The sequence below is a fragment of the Hoplias malabaricus genome, chromosome 2, assembly GCF_029633855.1.
Source record: "Hoplias malabaricus isolate fHopMal1 chromosome 2, fHopMal1.hap1, whole genome shotgun sequence".
NCBI lineage: Eukaryota > Metazoa > Chordata > Actinopteri > Characiformes > Erythrinidae > Hoplias > Hoplias malabaricus.
The window spans coordinates 70,891,952-70,919,420 of record NC_089801.1 but is presented as its reverse complement, the minus strand read 5'-3'; the positions used below and the strand labels follow the sequence as shown (position 1 = coordinate 70,919,420).

General features: G+C 40.3%; 1 protein-coding gene across 1 annotated transcript; it reads right to left on the bottom strand.

The window, feature by feature from the left end:
* Positions 1-37: 37 nt before the first annotated feature.
* fstl1a (follistatin-like 1a) lies at positions 38-26,491 on the bottom strand. The gene is made up of 11 exons (XM_066661339.1): positions 26,352-26,491; positions 26,199-26,255; positions 9,990-10,091; positions 9,511-9,640; positions 8,530-8,562; positions 7,891-8,021; positions 5,654-5,772; positions 4,136-4,248; positions 2,694-2,804; positions 2,507-2,604; positions 38-1,321 (listed from the first exon to the last, which is right to left on the bottom strand). The coding sequence occupies exons 2-11, from the start codon at positions 26,253-26,255 to the stop codon at positions 1,280-1,282; spliced, it is 936 nt and encodes a 311-aa protein (XP_066517436.1). The 5' UTR covers positions 26,352-26,491; the 3' UTR covers positions 38-1,279.
* Positions 26,492-27,469: the final 978 nt, after the last annotated feature.

Here is a 27,469-nt window from a genome sequence, read left to right as displayed (position 1 = left end):
CAGTACTCATTTTATTGGCATGAGTATGCCAGGTGTGCTGTAGGAAAACAGTCAGTGGTTGGAAATGAATGAGTAAATGCAGGCTTCACGGTTCACCAAAATGCCTTAAAAATGAGAATATTTTACATTGATATATTGAGGTACAGAATAATGCAGCATATTTTATTTTAGTGTTTTATACTTGCAGAATAATTGGCACTTAACACAATGTATAAAATTTGTGGGTAAGGCAACGAACCACAATTATTGATTTAAAAATATAGTCCAGGTCTAATCTGGAATGTCTTGTTAATTTATTAAGATTCAATGAATGTTCATAAAGGGTACCCTTTTTCTTATAAATCATTCAGCAGCTCATCTTTTAATTAATACATAGGTAACAATTGGTAACACCCTTAGAATTCAGGATTTTTGAAGGTCACCCATTAAATTGCTCAATGCCAAACCTTGGCTGAAGGGATATAAAGCTTCAAACCACTGGTCTTTGGAGCAGTGTTATTGAAAATTCAGGAGATGGTGCTCTGTTCAGTTACAGAAGAGTAGTATTTTTGATCCAAAATCCATCCAACATTAATGCTCTCCTAGTTGAATACTATCAAACCCTCACAGAAATATTTCAGCAAAGATGAACAAGTTACCTAAAATGTATAATGAATGGTATATAAGCAGATATTTGCATACTGTTGGCCATTTAGCGTACAAGGGACTTTGATTTCAAGTGAACTACATTTAAGACTTGATACTTCAACTGGAGCATTAAAGCAGATGCTTCATTTTCCAAATGAATCTGACGTATTCTATGGCATGAGATTTTGATGTTATGTTCATGTCAGATTTTAAAAATACACTGAACAAACTGCCCTCTGACGAGAAGCTCAATAGCCTTGGTGTAATAGTGTCATCTGTGTTTTGTCAGTGCAAATAGCTCCTACATCAGCACTCTGCATTGGCTGACAGCCCTCAGTTCAAGTTCAAATCACATATTAATGCTAATGATCAACCATCAAACACAGTTTAAAAAGTCATACATAAACAGTTTAAAAAACAATCTGAGTAAACAGACAGTAGGTTTATCACACGCCGTCAATTTCATAGCATTGACATTAAAACAGTTCAAAATGAAAACTTGAAAAATTGAGACAGTAATATAAAACAATATATAGAAGAACAACTGTTCTTTGTTGGCAGACAGTACAAATCCAGTCTACAGTGGACTGATGAAGAGTGGAGGACTAGCTGCATTCGCACTTGTCCTCGACTTCTGGATTATTTCTCATTCTTAAACCTCTTTAGTGGTCACTTTCAGCTTCTCTACAGTTTCCTAAGGAAAGAAAAAGTATATAAAAAGTCAATTAAAAACAATATATCGCCAATGTCCAAAGAAAACCCTATACCTCCAAAACTAACTTAGAATAGAAGGAAAACCTCCTTAATGTTCAATGGAAAACCATTTTTAAATATTTTATTCAAAGTATTTTTAGAGCAGTTCTATTGGTCAAGTTGTAGTAACCTAAAACTTAGACCAAAAATGGAGATACATGTTTTTCTTTGGAAAATTACCATTATGTTTGTCTATATCTCACAGGTTTAATGCACAATAAGAGTCTACCATCCACTCCACAAACTTTCAGGTCATCGGTAATGTATTTAAAGGGCCCAAATCATAGAGAATTTTTTGGAAAGCTTCTTTTAAACTCTGCTCGGGAAAGAGGACAGGAACAATACAAAAACATGTCAGAGAAGGGCCCTGAAGATAAGCTGTAGCTATTATTGACATAGTGTAATTCAGGTCTTTTTCATAGCTCACTGAAACAAGAACAGCAAAGCAGAGATGTTCATTCATTCATTATCTGTAGCCCTTATCCAGTTCAGGGTTGCGGTGGGTCCAGAGCCTACCTGGAATCATTGGGCGCAAGATGGGAATACACCCTGGAGGGGGCGCCAGTCCTACACAGGGCAACACACACACACTCATACATTCACTCACACACACGAACACTTTTGAGTCGCCAATCCACCTACCAACATGTGTTTTCGGACTGTGGGAGGAAACCGGAGCACCCGGAGGAAACCCACGCAGACACAGGGAGAACACACCACACTCCTCACAGACAGTCACCCGGAGGAAACCCACGCAGACACAGGGAGAACACACCACACTCCTCACAGACAGTCACCCGGAGGAAACCCACGCAGACACAGGGAGAACACACCACACTCCTCACAGACAGTCACCCGGAGGAAACCCACGCAGACACAGGGAGAACACACCACACTCCTCACAGACAATCGCCTGGAGGAAACCCACACAGACACAGGGAGAACACACCACACTCCTCACAGACAATCGCCTGGAGGAAACCCACGCAGACACAGGGAGAACACACCACACTCCTCACAGACAGTCACCCAGAGCGGGAATCGAACCCACAACCTCCAGGTCCCTGGAGCTGTGTGACTGTGACACCTACTTGCTGCGCCAGAGATATTTTGGTGCATTTCTGACCTGATGTTTGTTTAGCTCCGCCACTCTGCGGATCCACTCTTCTTCCGTCATCTCCTGATCCAGTCCATCCGCTTCCTCCACAGGCAACTTTTCTGAGCCTAAAAGGAAAGGTATGTTGTGTTTCAGAAACTCATCTATAGTCAAGCTTTAGAATGCAAAATGGTGATGGATCGGAGTTTCCACTAACCATCACAGGTCACAGCAGTGCACACCCAGTTCCCACAGGCACAAACACAGCGGTTACACTCCACCTGTGTCTCAGCTCCATCCTCATATGTCTCATCCTCGAGTGCACATTCTGAATACAGCGCAGTAAACAATAAATATCATCATCGTCATCTGTGGTTTCACTTTGAATACTGTTCTGAGTACACTTTTGATGCCTTATCTAAACAGAATTGTAAGCATATCAATTATAATTCATTCATTATTTGTAACCCTTATCCAGTTCAGGGTCGCAGCATGTCCAGATCCCTGGGAATACACCCTGGAGGGGGCGCCAGTCCGTCACAGGGCAACACACACATTCCCTCACACACGGACACTTTTGAGTCACCAATCCACTTACCAATGTGTGTTTTTGGAGCGTGGTAGGAAACTGGAGCACCCAGAGGAAACCCACACAGACACAGAGAGAACACACCACACTCCTCACAGACAGTCACCCGGAGGAAACCCACGCAGACACAGGGAGAACACACCACACTCCTCACAGTCACCCGGAGGAAACCCACGCAGACACAGGGAGAACACACCACACTCTTACAGACAATCACCCGGAGGAAACCCAAGCAGACACAGGGAGAACACACCACACTCCTCACAGACAGTCACCCGGAGGAAACCCACGCAGACACAGGGAGAACACACCACACTCTTACAGACAATCACCCGGAGGAAACCCACGCAGACACAGGGAGAACACACCACACTCCTCACAGACAGTCACCCGGAGGAAACCCACGCAGACACAGAGAGAACACACCACACTCCTCACAGACAGTCACCCGGAGGAAACCCACGCAGACACAGGGAGAACACACCACACTCCTCACAGACAGTTACCCAGAGCAGGACCCGAACCCACAACCTCCAGGTCCCTGGAGCTGTGTGACTGTGACGCTACCTGCTGCACCATCGTGCCTCCCAATATTATTATCATCATTGCACCTTATATTAGCTGGTTTCGCCATCAAAATAATAGACATATAGTTTACAATATATTATCAGGTGTGTTAGATGTGATTACTTATTGAATATTTTTTATGATTACCTAATAACCTATCAAGTTATCAATTTCTTAATAGGTCAAGCAATTTTTTCTAATCCATTTGCTCAAAGTTTTGTTGGAACATTAGTAAAAGCTAGTCCCTCTGTATGGAACTGTACTTAGTTTGTTTTTATGTTTTAAAGCTGTTTTGTATTATAGCCACCAGTGTTTTCACAAATGGTTTGCTATAGGAAATCTAGAGAAATATTTGTCTATTGACACTCACTGTTTTTTGTTGCAATAGGAATAAAATAACCAAAAAAATGTGTTTGACCCAAAAACTCATGGAAATTGTTAATTATTGCTGATATATAGTAAACTTATTTTTTAATACAAACAGTACGTAAAGCAGAGCTTACTCTTCTCTGGAGGGTTGAAGCCAGGCTTGAGACAGTTGAGAAATTCATCAAAGCTCAGTTTCCAATCAGCATTATCATCTGAGAGCTCGATTAGGGCATCCACACACATGCTCCTAATTTACACAGAGACAAACACATGTTTCTCCCATCAGAACACCCGCACAGACACACACACAGGGTCAGAATTAATAAGCTTCCTGTTAAAAGTGGATCAAAAAATAGCAATGAAAAATATGAAACATGAGACTCATAATAAAACTATGAAATATAATTTAAATATAAAAAGTTTTTTTTTAAAACCAGCTTTATGTGAAAAGAGCTGGTTCAGATCATTAAGGCTTACAAACTTTTCCTTTGGTATGTTTAATCAGGGACAAAATAACAAGAACTGACCTACTAATATTGGAGTTATAAATAACTAGGAGCATTGTTACATTTCTCTTCCTTTCTACACCCCAATATATAATCGCTTATGTTTGCTATAATAGAGTCTCTCTAAGTCTTTTCAATTATTGATATTATAATTACAGCAGACCTAACCCTACACAATTTTAAATAAAAAAATACATATTAAAATAAAAAAAATAGATCAGTAATGATGTTTTCCATTTACAATATAAATGAGTCTTTTATAAATGGGAGGAAAAGTTGTCCATTAAATTTAGCAGACATAAAAGATGGATGGAATGGTTCAATTTTTAATCTAATGAGGCCATGGTTTATTTTTTAGATATTCCCAGAATTTTCACAAAGCTGTAAGGATGAAGGCTAGCACAAGACATGTGAAGCCGGCTACTGCATCTTTTTAAACTGCCAGTATTGCCATGTCATTGGGCAGCTCAACAAGCTTGGAGGAGAACACTAATTGCCCAATCTGTAACGTCAACCATATTTGGGTCATTCTACCCATTCACTTGCTCTTTTCACTCCCACATATTGATGGTTGTATATGTGCTGGGGATTGAGTTTGATTAACACTGTTTAAGTCATACTCATATGTATTTAACACATTTAAACCTAGAAAGACTGGCAGACACAAAGAGAACAGAAGCTTTGGGTCAATGGACCATAAAACTTATGTATCAATTAGCTATATTTATTCAGTTACATTATTTGAACCAGGCTGTTTAAATAAAACATTGCACCCCTGGAGGAACTCTCACATAAAGCAATTTGATACTGTAGATCTAATCGGTACCGTAGTTAGGTTGTGTTCAAACTAAGGCTGCTACACATGTTCATGAAGTTCAAAAGGATTTTGAGCAATCTTTCAGGTTTAAAAAATGAGAAATTAAAATGAAGAGTTTTCAGGTGCTAAAAGTGGGACATGTTGTGTATTTTTATTGCAGTGGAAACTTAGACAGCGGCTTTACACAGTCCTTAGCTCACACATGTTATGAGAAACCCACACAGGCACTGTAGCAATGAAGGTACCAAAACTCTATTTGAGCACCCGAGGAAGAAACACAAGCTGGGTATGTTTATACAGTAACAGAAAATGTATGAGAGGGAGTTTACCTGAGCAGGCGGTTGTTTTCTTCGTCCACGTATGAGGTGATGTTGATGGCTGTCTCGTTGTGCTGGATGAACTTGAGGAACTCTGTGGAGTCCAGCTGTTCATCTCCATTAGCATAGTTCTGCAGGAACATCAGAGAAGGAGAAATTACACCCTTATGCTCCTGCCGTAAATTACTTAAATTGTACCTTACCCGTTTTACAGAGTAAATAACAGCTATTCTTTCTCAAATTAAATTTTATTTTACATTTTAATATTTCATAGTCTTTGCTTCTTTATGTGGCTTCTATGTGTTTGTATGGTTTTATACAAGAAATCTCCATGGTGCTAAATTACGTGCCTGTTCCTATTGTTTTTACCTGTGCTGAAAACTGTTGTCCGTATTTCAGGATAATACAGTCTATTTAAATTTACTTCACAACATGATTTAGGTTAGCAGTTTGTACACTGGTAATAGGGGAGAGCTTTTGTTTTTTTTACTTTTGTTTTAGGATCCTTCTTGAACAAGAAACCCATGAATTCAGCCTTTGGACAATCAACCTATGCAATATATGTCCTGTAGCTTATAAAATTGATCTCCAAATGGATCAGTATATATATACATACAGGGGGTCCTCCACGTTGATCCGTTCCTATATCGCGTCGTAAACCAATTTTCGGTGTACGTCGGAACATACGTACATACTGTACGTAAATAACATACTGTAAGCACTGATCCTATCCTAACACCTATCCTCCTCGGTCCCGAGCCGCGTAACCGTGTTTTCTTCCGCCGCGTACACCAAACACGAAGTTAAACCAGGCTTTACAAGGCTTTATACAGTAAATGGGAGATGTGTCGTAACCACGAAACATCGTAACTCCAGACTGACGTAACCTGAGGACCTCCTGTGTTTGTGTATATATATATATATATATATATATATATATATATATATATATATATATATATATATATATATATATACACCCTGATATATCCAATAGAAATTTGGATATAGGGAATTTGTACAGGATAATTTAACCTATTTATGTATATAAAAGTGAACACGTTTTCTGACTGAACTGTGTATCGTTCAAAGGGCCACAGCAAGGCCTCACTTACATGACCCAACTGATAATAAAGCCATAAAGCTACTGCCTTTAACTTTATTGCATGTAGTTATAGACTGTCAGGTGCAAGTTATAAAGATTGCACTAATGGAACATATTGGTGCCACGCAGTACAAAATGTGTGACCTGCACCTTTAGAACACTGTGTAAAAGTCAAAGACCTTACTTCATTTATTCAACTTTTAATCAAGGTGGCCATTAAGTAATATTCATTCATTCATTCATTCATTCATTCATTCATGATCTGTAACCGCTTATCCAGTTCAGGGTCGCGGTGGGTCCAGAGCCTACCTGGAATCATTGGGCGCAAGGCGGGAATACACCCTGGAGGGGGCGCCAGTCCTTCACAGGGCAACACAGACACATACACTCACACACTCACACCTACGGACACTTTTGAATCGCCAATCCATATTGGCGCCACACAAACACGTGTGTTTTCGGACTGTGGGAGGAAACCGAAGCACCCGGAGGAAACCCACGTAGACAGAGCCCCTGGAGCTGTGTGACTGCGACACTACCTGCTGCGCCCCATTAAGTAATCGTTTTTTTTTTTTGTTTTTTAATCTGAGTTTAGATTTAAGATTTGCGCTCCTAACAACCATGGTAGACCAGCAATTGTTACGTCCAAATAAACAGTACTTAAATCTTCATGAACAGCTTAAAAGGACCTGGACATAAAAGAAAAGCCCATATTTCATCATGATTAACTGGAATTGGGACATGATCCTGCTGTGTCCAGACAGCGTGCGGTGGAATCTGAATGTCTGAGCGCCTCTTTCCACACACAAACAAACAAACACACACACAGTGACTCTGTATTATTTGCTTGGTTGGACCTAAACATGAAGCCCCCACAAAGCTAACAGACTCGAGGTCACTGCAGTGGGTGAATTTAGCCACCATTCATCCACATGCCCCTTTTTCCAATTATCAGCACTCGCTCTTTACATTTTGAAAGCAATTTGGTCATTTTATTTTGGCCAACAAATAAACACACACGTTACTTAATATAACCTGTTTATAATATTCCAAGAGCCTCTCAGAGCATCATCATTTATATCTGCATATTGGCACCACTACTGGGGACACGTGGGTTCTGAAAAGGTGACACACACACACACACCTGAAAATACTTTAGCAGGATATCTGAGAAGTTGGAGCCTTTGCTGAACCAGCCATCAGGAACCACCTCAGTCTGCAGCCACTCAATCACATGTCTCCTCAACTCATTACGATCCGCCAGGTAACAGACAACTAAACAAACAATGAACAAATTAGGTTTGTATTGAAACAGAAGAAAACAAAGCACTAATGAGAATTGAACTGACACTTTTTAAATGTAATATTTAATGTTTCACTGGCACTGCACATTAAAAAGCTTTCATAAACACAAGTTGTTCCTGGCCTATTTGTCATCAGATCCCATAATACCAAGACCTTCTTATATACTGTGGTTATGCCATAGTATCTAGGAAATAAACAGTGAAAATATTCAGGCATCTCCATTCCCCCTGATCCATTACAAAGACGAGCAATTGTTTAATATAGAAATATCTTAACTCTAAAAGCAATAATATTTTCAATAAATTGCCCTTTACTGAGAAAACATGAAGAATAAAGACCTCATGGACTTGTTCAAAGTCCCTAATACCCAGAACTAAATCAAGGGCATTGAAAAATCTGGTGGATATTAACTTTCCATGCCCCTAGTTTTCCAATACTGAGAAGAAGTGTGCACTATAACAGTTGTGTGTGTACTCACTTGGGCTTGCCACGACCTTGTCAGTCTTTCTCTCTGAAAAAGGACAGTAAGTTCAGAGTTAGCGTTCTAGTGCCAATCCTGTATTTACCTGTCTCAAACGGCTGTAGACTTTATTTGTATAAAGCTTTTAGTCAGCCTTTTGCCTAAATGGCTCAGAGCCACAAATATTCTTTCAAACAAAGCAACAAAAATAAGCACTTCAACCAGGACAATGTAAATATTTTGCATTTCATGGCTTGTTATGGCTAAATAAAACATTAAGTCTAGACATGCTTCACTGTAAAAGCTTTTCTATTTCCCTCTGTCCCAAAAAGTAGACAATCAGTCAAGGCATGTTTGGTGCAACAGAGCACAGACGGACACATAAGATGCCAAAACAAGTCTTGGCTGAATATCTATATTTAGTATAATCACAAAATTATGCACATTGCAGTTTGCGCTGAACAAAATAAATAATAGGAAAAACATCACATTGTGTTATTTGAAATGTACAGTCATAGTGTTAATTAAGAGATTGAATTAACAAGATGTTGATACTTAATGTTTACCCTTGCTAATGGCGATTTATGTATGAGTAATGTGGTCATTAATGTATATCCTTTGTTAGTTCCTGATATATTAAGCATTAATGTATGTATTAATATACTATGAGGAGATCATTCATGACGTATTAATATATGCTTATTTGTGCACCCGTATTGTAAAGTGTTACCAGAAGAGGGTTACATTGACAATCCAACACAATGGGCAGCACTTTGAACACATTTTATAAGTGGTCAGAAACTTGTAAATAACTCATGAAAGAATAAAGTTACTTTAAAACCAAGCACACCATTGTTTTTCTTGTGAAAATCCCAACAAGTTTGATGTGTCACATGACCCTCTTCCCATTGAAAAAACAAAAGTTGGATCCAAAATGTCTAACTTCAAATGTCTAACTTCTACTGCGTAATATTCCTAGATCACACACAAAACATTCACCTTTACAGTGTCCATCATGGGCCACCTGTATCTTGAGTCCAGTCAGACAGGCATCACGATGAAGCTCACAGTGGTTGCGGTAAGTCTTTCCATTACTGCCACATACTGAACGCTTATGGGGCTTGCATTGCTGTATGGGTCGAACACACACACACACACACGTATATATACATCTTCAGCTCACTGAACATAAAGCTTGTTGTAGACAACATGTTTTAGAAAGAGGAGTGTGTGTACATTCATATATATATATATATATATATATATATATATATATATATATATATATATATATATTACTATATGACGATTACTAACTGAACATATTTATTGTATTTTTGTAACATTGCATTTTAATTTGTTTGTATTTGGTTTTTACCAACCCAAATTTAGGGTTGGTAATTCTGCTATGCACAGTTTTGTCAGTACAAGAGAAGCGCAGCAGTGGCCTTGTGCAGTTTGGCATGTTTCTTTCTCACCTCAATACACAAGCAGGTGGGATCTCCTTTCTCTGTCACTGCACACTCTCGCCCTGCTCCACAAAACACATTTGCGCACACCTTACTCTTACTCTTCACTTCCTACAAAGAAACACAGAAATATTTAGGCATATGACAAAATTCCTACTGTGAACATGAATGTGTTTGCTGCCATCTAGTGCTTTTAAAATCATTTTGCCACATGGATGCCCTGGAGGTGTTTTTTTTTTCCCCTTTCAAACCTAACCTTATATCTGTGTGTGATAAATGAGCATTTTCAGCATAAGAATGTTTAGTTGCAGAAGGTGAAAATTTGCATAAAAGCATTTTAATCCTGTTACAAACTTCAGAAAATACACTACTACTGTGTTTTAGCCACAATCACCTATCCTTTATAACTTGGCTATTTGCCTGTTGGACTGCTCTCTGTTAATGCAAAAGATGTATATATTAAAATGAATTTTTGGCACATTTTGTTGGTGCTTTTCTTATTGTTTATTTTTGAATCCATAAAGGCTAAGCACCAGCTCTATGAAAGTGTCAAACAAAAAATACAGTGGAATTTGAGTTCCTAACTTGTGTTTATTGAGAGTCAGAAAACATGTTATTTCTTACTAATTGAAGGAATAAGGTTTAAAAGACCGTTGGTCCCCCCCCCAGCGGTGTTCGGAAACTCTAATAGGCGTCTTGCCTGTGACGTAGATGGTGGACAACAACTCTAGAAGCTGCACTTAATTTAATGCAAATTGACGAAAAGGTGTGTTGTTTTTGGCTGCAATAATTCAATGTACAGTGGGACATCTGTGAACAAATGGCCCAAAGATCCCAAAATATCCAGAAAATTGACTAAATTTGTCAACTTTAAACGGGCACTTTGGAAAGGACCATCCGCTCACTCCGTTATCTGTAGCTCATTTCACTGGCGCTTTTCCAACACTATGGGCATGTAAGGACACCAACGAAAGGTGTTCAAGAGCCTCTGTAACATGGAGGTAAACAGGGTAAGGACACTTACTTCGCCTGTTTTAGTTGGTGTTAGTTAACGTTAGCTTGACTCGCTAAACTCGGTGGCTCAGATTATACTCGGCTACGTAGCCAGTAGCGGTATTAACATGGAAAGGCATCGGCACCTTACGTACGGGTGACAGTGGCATCTATTTTTTTTTTTTTTGTGACAATGTCATGTGCCAATGGCATCTGGTTTTTTTTTTTGGTGACAGTGGCATGTGCCAATGGCATCGAATTATTTTTTTTTTTTTACAGTGGCATATGCCTCTGTTTTGCGCAAATGCCGATGACATTGACATCCGTTTTATGACACCGGCATATACTTCACTTCATTGTTGAACATCTGCCAGTAGACAGTATTTCTATACAGAAAATACCACATTTCATATTGTAAGGATCATTTCTATGGGGTTTTATGCCACTCCCGATTCATAGATTCCAGTTCTTAATGGTACAATGTTATACAAATGTTTAAATAGCCTCAGACAAATTCCATGTATTGATAATTTAAAAGAACTATGAAAAACAACACCATATATATATATATAGAGCATAAGACTGACAAAAATATTTAGGGGAAATCTGGATTATATGTCAGTAGAATTGGATGTCAGCACATATTATGAGCCTTCATCAGAAAGTCATACATTGTCTTGGTTGAAACGTCAGCTTTCAAGAATCTGACATGCAGTGTTGTACAAGGCTATTAGAGCTTCACGTGCCATAAAGACATTTTAATTTATCTAGTAGTCCAGTAGTAATGTTGCTTGGCAGCATTGTGGTATGTCGACGTCTTGAAAGTGGTGGGTTTGAGGAGCGTCGTATACCCCTAACTGGGAAGAACTTGTAGTTCACTTGTCCATGAACACAGTGACATGACTATGTTTGTAGCATGTCACTTGTTTGGTCCGTTTACATGCTAGTAGCATACGTGTGCTACCCAGTAAACAATTAGCCGTTGATTCAACGTTGAAATAACGTAATGACATCCGTCTAATCAACGTTATCTTAAGGTTGAAAATGAAAGTTGAAAAGACGACCAAACACAGACATTGAAAAGACGACTATTAGACGTATTTTGGACGTCCATTGACGTTATTAATTGGTCCCGAAATAAATTACTTGTATAAAACGCGTTTTGGACGTCCACTGACGTTATCGATTGGTCACCACTTAACTAACTTTTGATTTTGGAAGTCCATTGAAGTTTAAAATATGTGTTTGACGGACAGACTACTTTTAAACCTATTTTGAACGTCCAGGGACGTTCCTTGTTTACTGAGTAGTTAAATATATAGCTAGTTTAAACATCCAAATGCTAGCTAAACTTAGTCTACTGGCAGATGTTCAACAATGAAGTGGAGTATATGCCAGTGTCATAAAACGGATGTCAATGTCATCGGCATTTGCGCAAAACAGAGGCATATGCCACTGGCACATGAAAAAAAATCGCTGCCACTGGCACATGCCACTGTCACCAAAAAAAAAAAAAATAGATGCCACTGTCACCCGTACGTAAGGTGCCGATGTCACTGGCATGTGTCAGCGTCACGCGAACGTAAGATGCCGATGCCTTTCCATGTTAATACTGCCTCTCTACGTAGCTGCATTACGGAGGTTTATAGTGTCGGAGGAATTCGAGTTCGACTTCGATCACATTTACAAGAATAACGATACCTCTAAATCTGAGTTTAGCTTATTGCTAGGCTATTGTCATGAATAATGTTGGTTATTTAGCTAGATACTGTCATAACAGTCAGTCATAACAGTGTTTTACCGCGGCGTTGTTCAGCTGTTGTCCACCAGTGACGTCACAGTTGCGTTCAAGAATTTCCGTAGCGAGCTCGGGTTTTTCCATCAATTTAAAAACATTGTCAGTTTTAAAGCAAATTAAGCAGCTATTTTCATTTTAATTCATACTTATATCTGTCAGTAACTAATGTAATGTGAAATATTCATGGAGGTCCATTAAGTGGTGCTGAGCCTTTAAAGTCCATGCATGTAATCAGTAGATTGTGACACCAAAAAAAAAAGCAAAGAAACTGCTTTTGGTTGCTGGACTTTGTTTGGAAGAGCCTCTTGTTCACATTGTGTCATCATCCACGCGGACACACACACACACACACACACACACACATGTGCTCCTCTACTCTGTACGTATGTTCTCCCTGAGCTGTACTATATCTTTAACTCTGCTATGAACCTTGGAGCCCTCTGACCTTTAAGGAAAAAAAGGGGGAGTGGGGGTTGTACGTCTGGAGCCTAGAACTTACCATAATAATACCTCAACACATGCCCTTGCACACACACAAAAAGTACACATGTCTGCAGAACAGATGGCGCATAAAATGTCCACCTAGTTTTGTTTTCTTAGACTGCTCTGACCACCTTTCAAGATTTCACACCAAGAGAAACCTACAGGAAAATACACATTTAGGGCCCGATTAATCCAGACCACTGGTACATACTTGATTCTCATTCTGACACACACTTTCACCAAAAGCGCCTGTGATTGATATGCGTTTTCAGTCCAAAAGTAAAATAAATATAATAAAAGTGAGACCTCTTCATCACTGTAACATAACAATAATTCAAGATATTTCTAATTGAACGACTCACATCTGATAAAGGAGAAAGGGACCAGTTAAACAATCAGTTTTATTTATTCTTTGCTCCTCAGGACTTCATCTGTATTGAAGAAAACAGCTTCGTAGCACACGCATAAGAAATAGCTTGGCTGCAATGCAATATTGCTATCATTACAGGCTACTAGTTACTGTTTTCTTTTTTTAAGCAAAAAACAGTTTTCAGTGTGCTGCTGAGTTGCCTGCTGCCCACAATCCCTTTGAAAACACAGGAACACCACAGATCTCTGTATGTGAACAGCTGCCGCACTTCGGCACACAAAGGTGTTTGTTTCTTTAAGACACACGCACTCAACACACAAGGTGAAAGACATTAAGCTCTTAAAAGGCATCTATGGCAGTGGCCAGACAGACAACTGTTCAAACACATTGCCTTATACCTTCCTTTACATTTACTACAATTAACTCCAACACCCCTACTCTCCAGTGTGTCTCACACAAAGAGGCAGAGGATGAAGGTGAAATCTGGTTTGAAGTCTTGGGATAAACATGGATAGAGTTTAAAGCCTAAGGATAAACAGAGAGTGAGAGGAAGAGAGAGAGAGAAAAAAAGAAATGGGTGAGAAAGAGAGAGAGAGAGAGACATCTGCTTGTGCCCTAAGACTTTTAAACTCTGACCTTTTGCACTGAGAAAGAAAGGATAAAATGAAAACAACAAAAAGACACTTGATATGAAATGGCAGGTGCTCCCCTTCTCTCTTTCTCCTTCCCCTCTCTCTGTCTCAGAAAGAAGAACAGACTCAGCGTGGTGTTCTCTGGACCTGCAGACTGATGGCATGAGCGTGAAAGTGAAGCAAGCCAAAGAGAGGAAATGAAAGAGCAAGCATTTCCCCCCAGAGCAGAGGGAGAGAGGAATGCGGGAGCAGCTCCAAACCTGTGACTCTCACGCTCAGCTATTGTCTAGAACCATTCCTGTTCAAACACGGACCTAAAAGATGCTTAAAAATGAAATAAAAATCACATTTACCCAAACATATGCCAATTGTAGTTGTTCAGGAAAGATATTTTAATGTCTGAAACGTACATCTTATTATAAAAATTAAATAACAATAATAACCACATGTCTGATAACACCAGTTTTGTTGGTGATTGGTGATAGCACCAGTTTTAACAAGCCATTACTTGTGGCCCTTCCAACTGCCCTAATTACACCGATGCTCTTTCCAGCAGACGTTCTGTCAGTCCTCTTTAATTCGGTCTGCTCCACCTCAGGTGACTCAGGGCTAAAGTTTTCAAAGAAAGCGAGCCTTTTCGGGGAATAACATGAATGACCTAGATTCAAGATGTGCCAAACATTTCATGTGAAGGTGTGAATTTCCCCTTGATTAAAGTTTGGGTCCAGTATGTGAAATAACTCAAATGTTTTTCAGTGGTTTAGGGCTCGAATGTTATTTTATCCAGATTCATATTTTAAACAGGGCTGCCGCTAAATATTATTTTAATAAGAAATTAACCTGTGATTGGGCGGCACAGGAGCGCAACAGGTAGGTGTCTCAGTCACACAGCTCCAGGGACCTGGAGGTTGTGGGTTCGATTCCTGCTCCAGGTGACTGTCTGTGAGGAGTGTGGTGTGTTCTCCCTGCGTCTGCGTGGGTTTCCTCCGGGTGACTGTCTGTGAGGAGTGTGGTGTGTTCTCCCTGTGTCTGTGTGGGTTTCCTCCGGGTGACTGTCTGTGAGGAGTGTGGTGTGTTCTCCCTGTGTCTGCGTGGGTTTCCTCCGGGTGACTGTCTGTGAGGAGTGTGGTGTGTTCTCCCTGCGTCTGCGTGGGTTTCCTCTGGGAAACTGTCTGTGAGGAGTGTGGTGTGTTCTCCCTGCGTCTGCGTGGGTTTCCTCCGGGTGACTGTCTGTGAGGAGTGTGGTGTGTTCTCCCTGTGTCTGCGTGGGTTTCCTCCGGGTGACTGTCTGTGAGGAGTGTGGTGTGTTCTCCCTGTGTCTGCGTGGGTTTCCTCCGGGTGACTGTCTGTGAGGAGTGTGGTGTGTTCTCCCTGCGTCTGCGTGGGTTTCCTCCGGGTGACTGTCTGTGAGGAGTGTGGTGTGTTCTCCCTGCGTCTGCGTGGGTTTCCTCCGGGTGACTGTCTGTGAGGAGTGTGGTGTGTTCTCCCTGTGTCCGCGTGGGTTTCCTCCGGGTGACTGTCTGTGAGGAGTGTGGTGTGTTCTCCCTGTGTCTGCGTGGGTTTCCTCCGGGTGCTCCGGTTTCCTCCCATAGTCCAAAAACATACGTTGGTAGGTGGATTGGTGACTCAAATGTGTCCATAGGTGTGAATGTCTGAGTGTGTGTGTTGCCCTGTGAAGGACTGGCGCCCCCTCCAGGGTGTATTCCCGCCTTGCGCCCAATGATTCCAGGTATAGGCTCTAGACCCACCGTGACCCTGAACTGTATAAGGGTTACAGACAATGAATGAATGAATTAACCTGTGATTTTTTTTTTATAATTATTTGAAAATATACAGACAGAGAAACTCACCCAGTCCGAATTGATATACAAAGCAGACGTCTGACAATTTGATCTGTGCAAAAGCTTACTTAAGGATACACATCACAAGAAATGTATTTAAATAATAAACTGTATTGGGACCGCAGGTTCCTATTCTGCCCATGAATAAGAAATCAAAGTTTTGCTAAAAAGTAGCAGTTCACAAACCTCAAAGCAGTTCAAAATGACTTACATCTCAACCACTGAATTATATTCCAAAAAAAAAAAAAAAAAAGGTGGAATTACCATTTAATATTGCCCAGTTTTCCCGACCTTGGCCTCTACTGTGTAAAGTACTGAATTGTATAGATTCTAAACAAAACAGAATGCCACTTTGATGCTAGGCATTTGAAATGTCCTGCAGTGCTCTGACCTTCTCAGAGTACATGTGCTTATTCTAGGCCTACTTTTATGTTCTTTATGTCCTAATAAAATACACTCAGCATGTCCAAGGGGCGCAGTGACCTTAAACCAATCACTCTTACTCTTGTGAGCTTGACATATTATGACGTATTACATTAAATGCCTCATAAAGCTGAACCTATCGAGGTAAACGAAGAGAGAAAAAGAAGGTGAAGGAATGCAGGACCTGCACAAAGCATAGACCCCAACCACATTGCCATAGCTCATTCGCCTCAGCTGGAAATAAGGTTAACTCTACTGTAAATATCTTTAAAAGGAGGCCAAAACAAACCAGTGCTAAGTGCAATGCTAAGATCATTAATGACCAGGGGCGGATATCAGGAGTTAAGATGCACATTCAATCCCTGGATTAAACCAAGTCTTAAGATTTTACTTTATATAAATGTTTTCAAAGTTAAGTGAATCTCTGTTTATTGCATCTATAGCTTGTAGTGGATTACTTTTGACAGTAACACTGGATATTCTATGATAATTAAAGGCCCTAAAATAATAGTGTGATATTTCAGGGTATTTGGGCAATGACGATATGACAATAAACACTGAATAATACTTGTATTAATTTCATGGACAGACTATTGCAACAAAATAAATGCTATATTAATATTCATTTCTAACATAATAGCATGGTTTATTGTACAATTGTACATCTAATATTTTATAACAAACCAACTCCACACGTCTGAAGTCACTCCTCTTTTTTTGGAGCAAGTTCCTCCACCTCAGAGCCACATTCCACCGCCCTTTCACTGTTGGCTAAACGACCCATGTAAAGAACGTATGCCGTATCGCAGGTAACTGCATCACGTCATTACATAAACGAGTCATTTTTAAATTAGGACAATATGATATGGCACAGCCCTAATTAGGGGTAACACCTTTTAAAGGATAACCAAACAAATAATGACAATTATTAATTATTTACATTATTATATATTATATAATAACTCTGAGACAGCTAGGACAGGTCGTAGCAGTTCATGTACAGACAGAGTTTCAACAAAGAAATGATATGATCAAGGATTAGTATTTTTAATCCAAGAGGGTTGAGAAATATGGGCAAATGTTTCCAGAACACACAAAAAAGACATCTGTCATGATAAACTAACCAAAGTGGGGCTGTAGTGTCCCGAACTGAGGGGGGTGTATCACTCTCTCTCTCTCTCTCTCTCTCTCTCTCTCTCTCTCTTACACACACACACACACATTGACCCAGAATTATAGGGCAGACAGTGCATTCTTCACATTCCTAGCCAGGTCAGTTGAGTGTAAGTAGCTGTGGAAGGACTAAGAGAGGATTAAAAGTCAAAATGGGACACACACACACACACACACACACACACACACAAGCTACACATTAAGACACAGTGATGCAAGCACAACATCCAGATGCAGAAAACCTTTTTTAACTTTTGTCTTTCCTAATTTTAATCTCATCTTAGAACAAGAGAGAAGGAAATAGCACACATGAAATAATCAGTGAGGTCTCAAAAAAGTAAGAAAATGATTCTAGTGTAAAACCCTTAGCCTCTTTGGCTTTGATGCAGCTCCTATTAAGTTTACTACAACTGGAAAATTGTTCCACCCACAACTGGCTACCCAGTAAAGCATTTTTTTATTTTGTCTCAATGATTTGAAAATAGCATGCACCTACAGGCTATTTGACATCTGTCTGTAGCATCATTCGAACAGCTCAGTAGAGTGAAAGTAGCCACAAAGCGGACACAAAACAACTGAGGTGAGGTCTGGCTTATGAGACTGAGCTTATTATATTCACTGATGATTTATGTATATCATCACTGTCATGTCATTTCATGGTGAATGGACAGGGAGGAATGTGAATACAAGAAATCAAGTTTATCTGTGTGTTGATCTGAAGACGTTGTATCTGAATGACCAGGTGTGTGTGTATGTGTGTGTGTGAGTGACAGAATGACTCATCTGATTGAATCAGCTGCTGCAGATGGTAGAATGCCCCCTCACCCCTTCCAACACTTGCAGGGTGATTTCACACTGACCACAGACCCAGTGACATGGGATGTAACGAGTTTGTATTAAGACAGCTGGCACTGGCCTTAAAGAAGGAGTTAAAAGCGAAGACCACAGGCCAGCAACTTCTGAGGAATGTGAGCAAGACATTGCCTCAGGGCCATTGGGACTTAGAAACATACAAATATGAAATACATGCCATTAGCAACTACTTAATTTCCAAACAAAGCATTAAGGTTTATTTCAAATCTATGCCCAGTCAACTGAACACTGAAATAAAGGAAATGTACACACACACACACTCACACAAACATTTTACACAGGTGTCTTCCTGTTGCTAAATGTAGGTAAAATATCTGGTGCCTGAAATGTGCTTATTTTTTCACTAGCGCAAAGAAGCTAGTGTAGCTAACAAGTAATGGCATCTAATAAACATTGATTAGCACAGAGCACCGAGCTCTTGGCTTCTGAACTAAATATTACACAAAACCCACAAAGCAAATCTATTTTAGACTACTTTAATAAGTATTAAAGTTTGCGTGATACATTAGTTTCAGTCAAAACCAAAGAAAATCCAGATACCAAACATGTCTAGAGAGCTACTAATACATTTTATATACTTTTCAAATGTGGAATAGTGCTGTAGAACTACATGAGCTTTTTTTTCGGGAACAGCTTCTCCCTGGGTTTTATTACCAAAATGGGCCTTTAAAGGTTTAAAAAAAAACGACTCAGAACACTCAAAAGAGTTGTTCCTCATTAATATGTCTCCAAAGAAATTCCGCAGATCTGACTCCAGCTGTGCTGTTTTCCTCTAACAGCCGAGGTCAGGTTATAGGTTCAGGAGGCTGATTTCAGATCAGCACAGACCTCAGTCATAAAGTCTCTAGTTGCTCATGGAGATAAGCTTGGCTGCACACACACGTGTTTCAAATTAGCTATAACACAAGGGTGGGAACCCAACATTTCTCCAGTCTGCATTCTCATATATAAACATACGCTGACACAGTTACAAACTGCTGCAACACTCTCCAAATCCTACAATAAGGCACTCTGGGATGATACTGGGTATATAAAGCTCATGGTCTACATTTTTGTAGTATTTTATTTCTCCCTGAGGTTCCCTCATGACATGTGTATGTTTAAACCTTTTTGATTATCCCCATATACATTAAAGCAAACGAAATAAAACAAACAAAAAGAACGAAAAACATCTAAATTAAGCATGTTACTGTGACTTTAAATGACAAATATACAGGGGGTCCTCGACTTATGACGTTGATCCGTTCCTACGTCGTAAACCGATTTTCGGTGTAAGTCGGAACATACGTACACACTGTACGTAAATAACATACTGTAAGCACTTATCCTATCCTAACACCTATCCTCCTCGGTCCCGAGCCGCGTAACCGTGTATTCTTCCGCCGCGCACACCACACACGAAGTTCGCGTTACGACGTTTATGACGCAAAACCACTTAAGTCGAAACAAGGCTTTATACAGTAAATGGGAGATGTATCGTAACCACAAAACATCGTAACTCGGGACTGACGTAACCCGAGGACCTCCTGTATATGTTCTGCTTAACAACTTTATACCGTGCCTCATTCAAAATGCAGTCCAGACTAAATATGCAGTTTAAATTTGCACTAAAATAATTGGTTGCATTAAAAAAAGAAACCCCTGTCACGTATTTTGAATGTCCGCAAACAGTGGAAGACTGCAAAGATAAATCTGCTTCCAGACAGCCAGGAACCACACACAGGGTTCTCTTCTCGACAATTTAGACCTCAAATGGCATCTGCTGCTTGCTAGGCTGCCACTGTAAATAAAAACTTGGTCTTAATGACTTGTTTGAATAAATTAACAGTTAAGTTAAATAAATAAATAAATAAATAAATATCCACTGATTTTCTCTGGAGTAATGACTCCTGTTAAGTTTTCCAAGTTTTACAGGAGGAAAAGGTAGTCAAGGTATGGAAATGTTACTATATTTTTGACATAACCATGATGAGGTCATGATATTCTGCAGGTTAGTTTCCTGGGATGGACTGTGTAAACAGGGTTATATTTTGACATTTAAACCTTTACCTGTCATCTTTTCATTTTAAACAAAACCATGCCACACTGTGCATTATATTTTTAATAATACTCGATAAAATTTAGTGTTCAGTCTTAAAAGTATCTAAAACGAGTCTCCGTCTCACATCATCACCGAAACCGTTGTTCCAACCACAATAGAAACAGACGCATTCATCCATTGTTGGAAACACAATAGCGCAAAGGGTTTGTTCGGTACCCAAGCGATCTTCTTGTCCAGTGTTTCTTTTTAGTTTGTGTGAACGGAATGTCCTTTACCGTAAGATCTTATTATGGTTATTATTAATACTCCAGACCGCTATAAGCCTGTCTCAATGGAGGAAATCTCTAAAGAACTTTCCAACGGAATGAGACAATGGAGGACAGCAGGAAGAACAGGCAAAAGACAACAGTGTCTATACAAAATGAATCAGTGGTGTAATCTAGAAAGGGAAATGTGAGGTTGGGAGACTTCAAACTTGCCTCAAAGTGTAATACCAGCATATTTAGGGAGAGACATCTTTCCTTTATACCTTCTAATACTTTTAATGGCTTCACCAACCTCACATTCTTCTCTGCCTTAATGTTTTCTCCTTCGGACTCTCCATAACCATTTTCTGTTTCTCTCTCTCTCTCTTTCTCACTCTCTCTCTCTCTCTTATGTTTGCTCTGGTCTCAGTGAAGGTTGGAGTGGTTGAAGTAATAGCTGACAGATGTTAAGAGATAGAGAAAACACTACCTCCATTAGCTGGGCTTGGTCCACCAATCACACTCAGCAGTCTCACTTTTAAAGACATATATGGATATCATTACACAACTATGTACATCATCTATAGTAAATCACATGGGTGTTTCTAAAACACTGAGTTGTATTCATCATAACAAAGATGTAGCCCAATTATACACAGTATTTAACATAGGTCCATTTTGATGTTACTTAAGACGGGCAATTATTTTTTTTTTGTTTTTGCAAACATAGAACATAAGTCGCTGTAGTCTGCATGTTTTCCATTGACTTGTTTTCAACATCGCCTTTCTGTTTTGCTGGTGGACTTCTTCACAAACCTAAATATTGTGACATATGTGATATTTTTGCCATAATCCCCCACCTTTAAATCAGGCTTTACTACATTTTTCTAAAAAAAAAAAAAAATACAGACTACACAAGGCTACACAGAACAGCATAGTACCAGTGTTCTCTGAGTCTGACTTTATCCTTCACTCCTGCGAGCAATTAACCTACTTTCTAAAACAGACATGTTCTGGCAGTCAGTTCTTTAATTTTCGTACTCTGGCAGCAGCACATTTTGGGTGGAGGATGCTTAATTCAGAATCTGGGAGCAATACCAGTCTTGGGAGGTAGATACAAACTGAGACCAAACAAAACACGGTGTACCTAAAGCATCTGTGTGCAAAGTAATCTGCTTAAGGGATATGTCTGTGAAAGTCAGAAATACAAAAAGGCACAGTCAAAGTTACACAAAATAATCTCTGTCAGAAAAGTCTGCGGTTAAACCTCCTCTAAGTCTCAGGTTATTTCACAATAAACAACAAATCCTAAAGAGAGAGTTCTGTAAAAAAAAAATCTGAACTAAACATCTAAGGTCAGGTTCAGTTCTAGTTTATATTTCACATTTGCATTTCTTACAGTTTGCTTCTTACTTTTGACAAATTTTACCCTACATTTTCCTTGCTTGAGTTAACTCCTTTCTTTCTCTCTCTCTCTCTCTTTTTTTTTTTACAAGCCCTTTTATTTGCACTTGCATCAAATTTAAGGCACAGTCGATTGAAAAGGACCCATTTCTTCTCCCATACTCTGTGTTGGTTATTCTCCTTAAAGGAGTTTTATAACCTTTTACCTTTTTTCCCCCACATTTCATTCAATTTTTTTTGGAGTCTCAAACAAAACTTGCTTTAAAAAAATAAAATGACATAATATAAAATACATTCACTGCCTCACAGCCCAATGCTGGGTGGATTTACACCCCTCCAATCCACATTGGGCATTGTGACCCCTGGCTCATGGGCAGATGCTTCAGAGCATCCCATTCTACTGGCAGTGCTTTCCTTTTTACCAATGAATTCAGAGGGTATGTATGCATATAAGCCATATTTATTGGTTGTATTTTTGATTCTTTTATCTTAAACAATTTATTTAAATAATTCATTCATTCATTTATTATCTATAACCCTTATCCAGTTCAGGGTCGCGGTGGGTCCAGAGCCTACCTGGAATCATTGGGCGCAAGGCGGGAATACACCCTGGAGGGGGCGCCAGTCCTTCAGGCAACACACACACACTCACACATTCACTCACACTACGGACACTTTTGAGTCGCCAATCCAGCTACCAACGTGTGTTTTTAGAGCGTGGGAGGAAACCGGAGCATCCGGAGGAAACCCACGCATACACAGGGAGAACACACCACACTCCTCACAGACAGTCACCCGGAGGAAACCCACGCAGACACAGAGAGAACACACCACACTCCTCACAGACAGTCACCCGGAGGAAACCCACACAGACACAGGGAGAACACACCACACTCCTCACAGTCAGTCACCCGGAGGAAACCCACGCAGACACAGAGAGAACACACTACACTCCTCATAGACAGTCACCCGGAGGAAACCCACACAGACACAGGGAGAACACACCACACTCCTCACAGTCACCCGGAGGAAACCCACGCAGACACAGAGAGAACACACCACACTCCTCACAGTCACCCGGAGCGGGACTCGAACCCTTATTTAAATAACTATAAATATAATTCCAAGACACTTTATACTAAGCCTATTTTTATCTCATTATTAAAACACAACTGCTCTTTCTTTAGCGTTGATGCAAACCCGCTGACAGCTTCCTATCACTCTACGCTCACTGTCAGTCTTTCCTGCGAACACGACATCTCTTAGTTCATGAATTTTACATTGGCTCTTGTTTTTAATAAGAGTGTGCCAGCTAGCCCGTGTCCACCTTTTAATAATTCAGGAACTTGTTGACATCTCCTGAGATGGATGGGCCCTGGGGGTTGGACAGGGAGCTGTCAATCAAGGTAAAGGTGGGTGACATTCCAACACATTCCATCATCTAAAGGCCCATAACTTTAAGCCTTCAGTCTGATAGAGGTCACATGGTAGTGCTGAAAGACAGGGTGCTATGAGGAATGACAATGACTAAACTACTGCACAACAGCTCAAATGAAGGAAAAGTAAAATGAGGGAAAAATGATGAGATTCCGCACCGGACTATTACATTCATTAATTCATTCATTCATCTTCTTTTCCACTTTTCCATTTCAGGGTCGCGGTTGGACTATTACAGCATATAATATAACAGTATAAACCAGTTACCTTTTAAAAGTCACAGGAATTGCCTGAATTTCATTCACTCCCTCTTTTCATTTTCTGTAGTTGTTTCATTATTTTCAGGGTCCTGGTGGGTCAGGAGCCTACACGGAATTACTGGACACAAGGAAGGAACAAATCCTGGATGGGGCGCCAGTCCATCACAGGGCATCACACACTGACACCTATGGACACTTGAATAGCCAATCCACGTATCAGCATGTGTTTTTTGACTGCGGAAGAAAAATCAGAGTGCCTGGAGGAAACCCACACCTACACAGGGAGAACACACCAAACTCCTCTCTAACAGTGCCAGAACCTTCAAGCTGGGGGACAGTGACTTTACCATTTGTACCAACATGCTGTCAATGCTGTAATTTCATTCATTCATTCATTCATTGTCTGTAAACGCTTATCCAATTCAGGGTCACGGTGGCTACCGTAGCCCACATGGAATTACTGGGTGCAAGGTGGGAAAACACCCTGGAGGAGGCGCCAGTCCTTCACAGGGCGACACACACACAAATTAAATTAAACTGGAATTTCGTATGTAACAGTATAGGTAATTACATACATTAAATATAGAGTAATTGAAGGCTCTGTCCATGCAATGCCAATATTACTGTGACCGAACGTAATGAATACATAGAGAAACAATGCATATAGATATAAAAATGTATTGCATTAGGTTTTATAGACAAAAACAGTGATCTTTGAACACCCTGTGGAGCTGGCTCTGAGTTTAACTGATCGCTTCATGAGAAATTAATTTTGTGAGCTGAATGCTAAAATTCCTCAATGTCGGCATACAAGGCACTGGAGAGCTATTACTTGAAGACCTTTAGAGTGCACAGTGTGAGGAGTTGAAGGCACCCATATGAAAAGAACACATCAGCCTTTGCCTGTGTTTATCAACACCTGAACATGGCAGAGGACCAGCTGACTCACTCAACACCAGCTGTTCAACAGCCTTAAACACACACACACACACTGAGAGAAACACCTGGAACACATCATTAAAGGACAGCATAGAGAGAAGACTCAAAGGCAGGGGAGAGATAAAAACCAAGAAAGGGGGAGAAAGAGTGGGGGGGCTGTGCAAAAGAGAAAGAGGAAGAGAGGAAAAAACAAAGAAAGGCAAATGAAAAAAAAGAAACGGTGATAGAAATAGAGGGGCAATGAGAAAGTGTAAAGTAAGTGAAAGAGTGTGTATGTGTAAAAAATCATCTGAGAGATTATTCTGCGGTTCTAAAAGCCTCACTGTATTTTCACACGTCTGAAACAACCCGAAGGGGCACAGTCTAAGCATTTGTTTCCATCAGAATATCATGAAGCTGCAAGTCCATCAGCAGCTGCTAACACAAACACCAGCTGCATGTGGATGAGTCTCCTTAAAGATCTCTTCCCATGTTGCTTTAGCGGCTCTCTGATGTGTGCCTTCACACCAAACCGACCAAGCCTGTGGCCACACAGCAGATTAATTAAGCAAATAAACACCGTAAATCTCCACCAGAAAACTGCAGAACATCACAGTACGAGTAAACGACCACCAACAGCTAAAAAAAGAAAACACTTTTATACATGTAAAAATACATGTCAAAATTTGACATTCGTGAAACACAGTAAACCTAGTGTTTACTGGGTTTGTTTGGGTGAGGATTTATTATGGTCTTCCTCTTAGGCTTTCTCTACGATTTCTCTACAAAGGCATCCAAAAATAGAAAAATGTTACCTATTGCTTGTGACAGCATTTTACCAAAGTTAAAGTGTTTGTCTTAAATCATATTTATTGAAAACCATTCATGGTAGAGAGACAATGAATGTAAATATGTCTGAAAGTACAAACAATGGCTACACTGGCACTGTATACATTGTGACGTCTGTTTCCTATCACCAACACTGCACTGAAAAATGTGTATATAATTGTCTAAACAATTAGCCGTTTAATACCATAACTATCTGAATGACTATGACTATATCTCAATTGTGCAGAAAACGTATAAAGAATTCTGTGAAACTGTAACGGTATATTTAACCGTTATTGCCTTTGTTAGTTCTAAAAAGAAACGTTTGGTACTTTATGGGGCTACAGAAATGTTTTTAAAAAGCTTCGTTAAGGAGCATTGTCCGGGCATGTCTGTTCGCGTGTAGCTCATGGTTCACATACATATGATATTCTTTGTTTTTTTGTGTGTTCCTGAGAAGAAAACGATTAAAACAGAACTGAAGCAGAAGGAAACTTACCTCAGCCAGAGAGCTGGAGACAGAGAGTAGGAGGAGAAGAGAGAAAGTCAGCAACATCTGTGAGTAAAGAAAAGGAGCTCTCTGAGACATTATAAAACCGTGTACCAGTCTGTGGAGATTTATTATGAAGTCTTAAAGCGTGGTGGGTCTTACCTTCTTCAGACTAAGCGCGGTTTCAAAGTGGAGAGACGTGTCTGAGTGTGCTTAGGGTGACTGGAGGGTTTTTCAGAAAAGCCGACCATCCCCCTGCTGACGCGAAGACCTAGGTCTCATTATCTCACACACCCTCTGTCCCCCACAAAAAAAAAAGGACGACATTCGAGAGCTAACTTTTCTCAGCCGCGATTGTTGTGTGAGGAAAAAACCTGTGAAACTGAAGTTGGCTTCTTACTCGAATGTTCCTTTCCACCTTAAATGGCACAGCCGTTATATTCTGGCGCCTTTATTTATCTAGAAGCCGACCCTCACAGTTACAGTTGTAGTGGAATAAACACGAAAACAAACAGTTACTCTTACTGTTCAAAGATGGATTAGATATTTATATATATTTTTTCTAACTAGTAAACTTTAAGAGTAAATGTTAAGAACATAAAGATATATTTATATATTCATTGTCTCTAACCGGTAGTTCATGGTCGCGGTCGCAATGTGGGAACACACCCTGGAGGGGGCGACACACACTCACATTTACTCACGCACTGACGCTTATGGACATTTTTGAGTCGCCAATCCACCTTCCAACGTGTGTTTGGACCGTGGGAGGAAACAGGAGCACCCGGAGGAAACCCACACAGACACAGGGAGAACACACCACACTCCTCACAGACAGTCACCCGGAGCAAACCCACACAGACACAGGGAGAACACACCACACTCCTCACAGACAGTCACCCGGAGCAAACCCACACAGACACAGGGAGAACACACCACACTCCTCACAGACAGTCACCCGGAGCAAACCCACACAGACACAGGGAGAACACACCACACCCCTCACAGACAGTCACCCGGAGGAAACCCACACAGACACAGGGAGAACACACCACACTCCTCACAGACAGTCACCCGGAGCAAACCCACACAGACACAGGGAGAACACACCACACTCCTCACAGACAGTCACCCGGAGGAAACCCACACAGACACAGGGAGAACACACCACACTCCTCACAGACAGTCACCCGGAGGAAACCCACACAGACACAGGGAGAACACACCACACTCCTCACAGACAGTCACCCGGAGCAAACCCACACAGACACAGGGAGAAC

Bases quoted from the DNA above. Each gene is read 5' to 3' on its own strand.
- fstl1a (XM_066661339.1), bottom strand. From the start codon at position 26,255: ATGTTGCTGACTTTCTCTCTTCTCCTCCTACTCTCTGTCTCCAGCTCT. The intron at 10,092-26,198 runs GTAAGTTTCCTT...GTTTCTTTGTAG, and splicing joins TCTCCAGCTCTCTGGCTGAG to GAAGTGAAGAGTAAGAGTAA. The intron at 2,605-2,693 runs GTTAGTGGAAAC...CTTTCCTTTTAG, and splicing joins CACTGCTGTGACCTGTGATG to GCTCAGAAAAGTTGCCTGTG.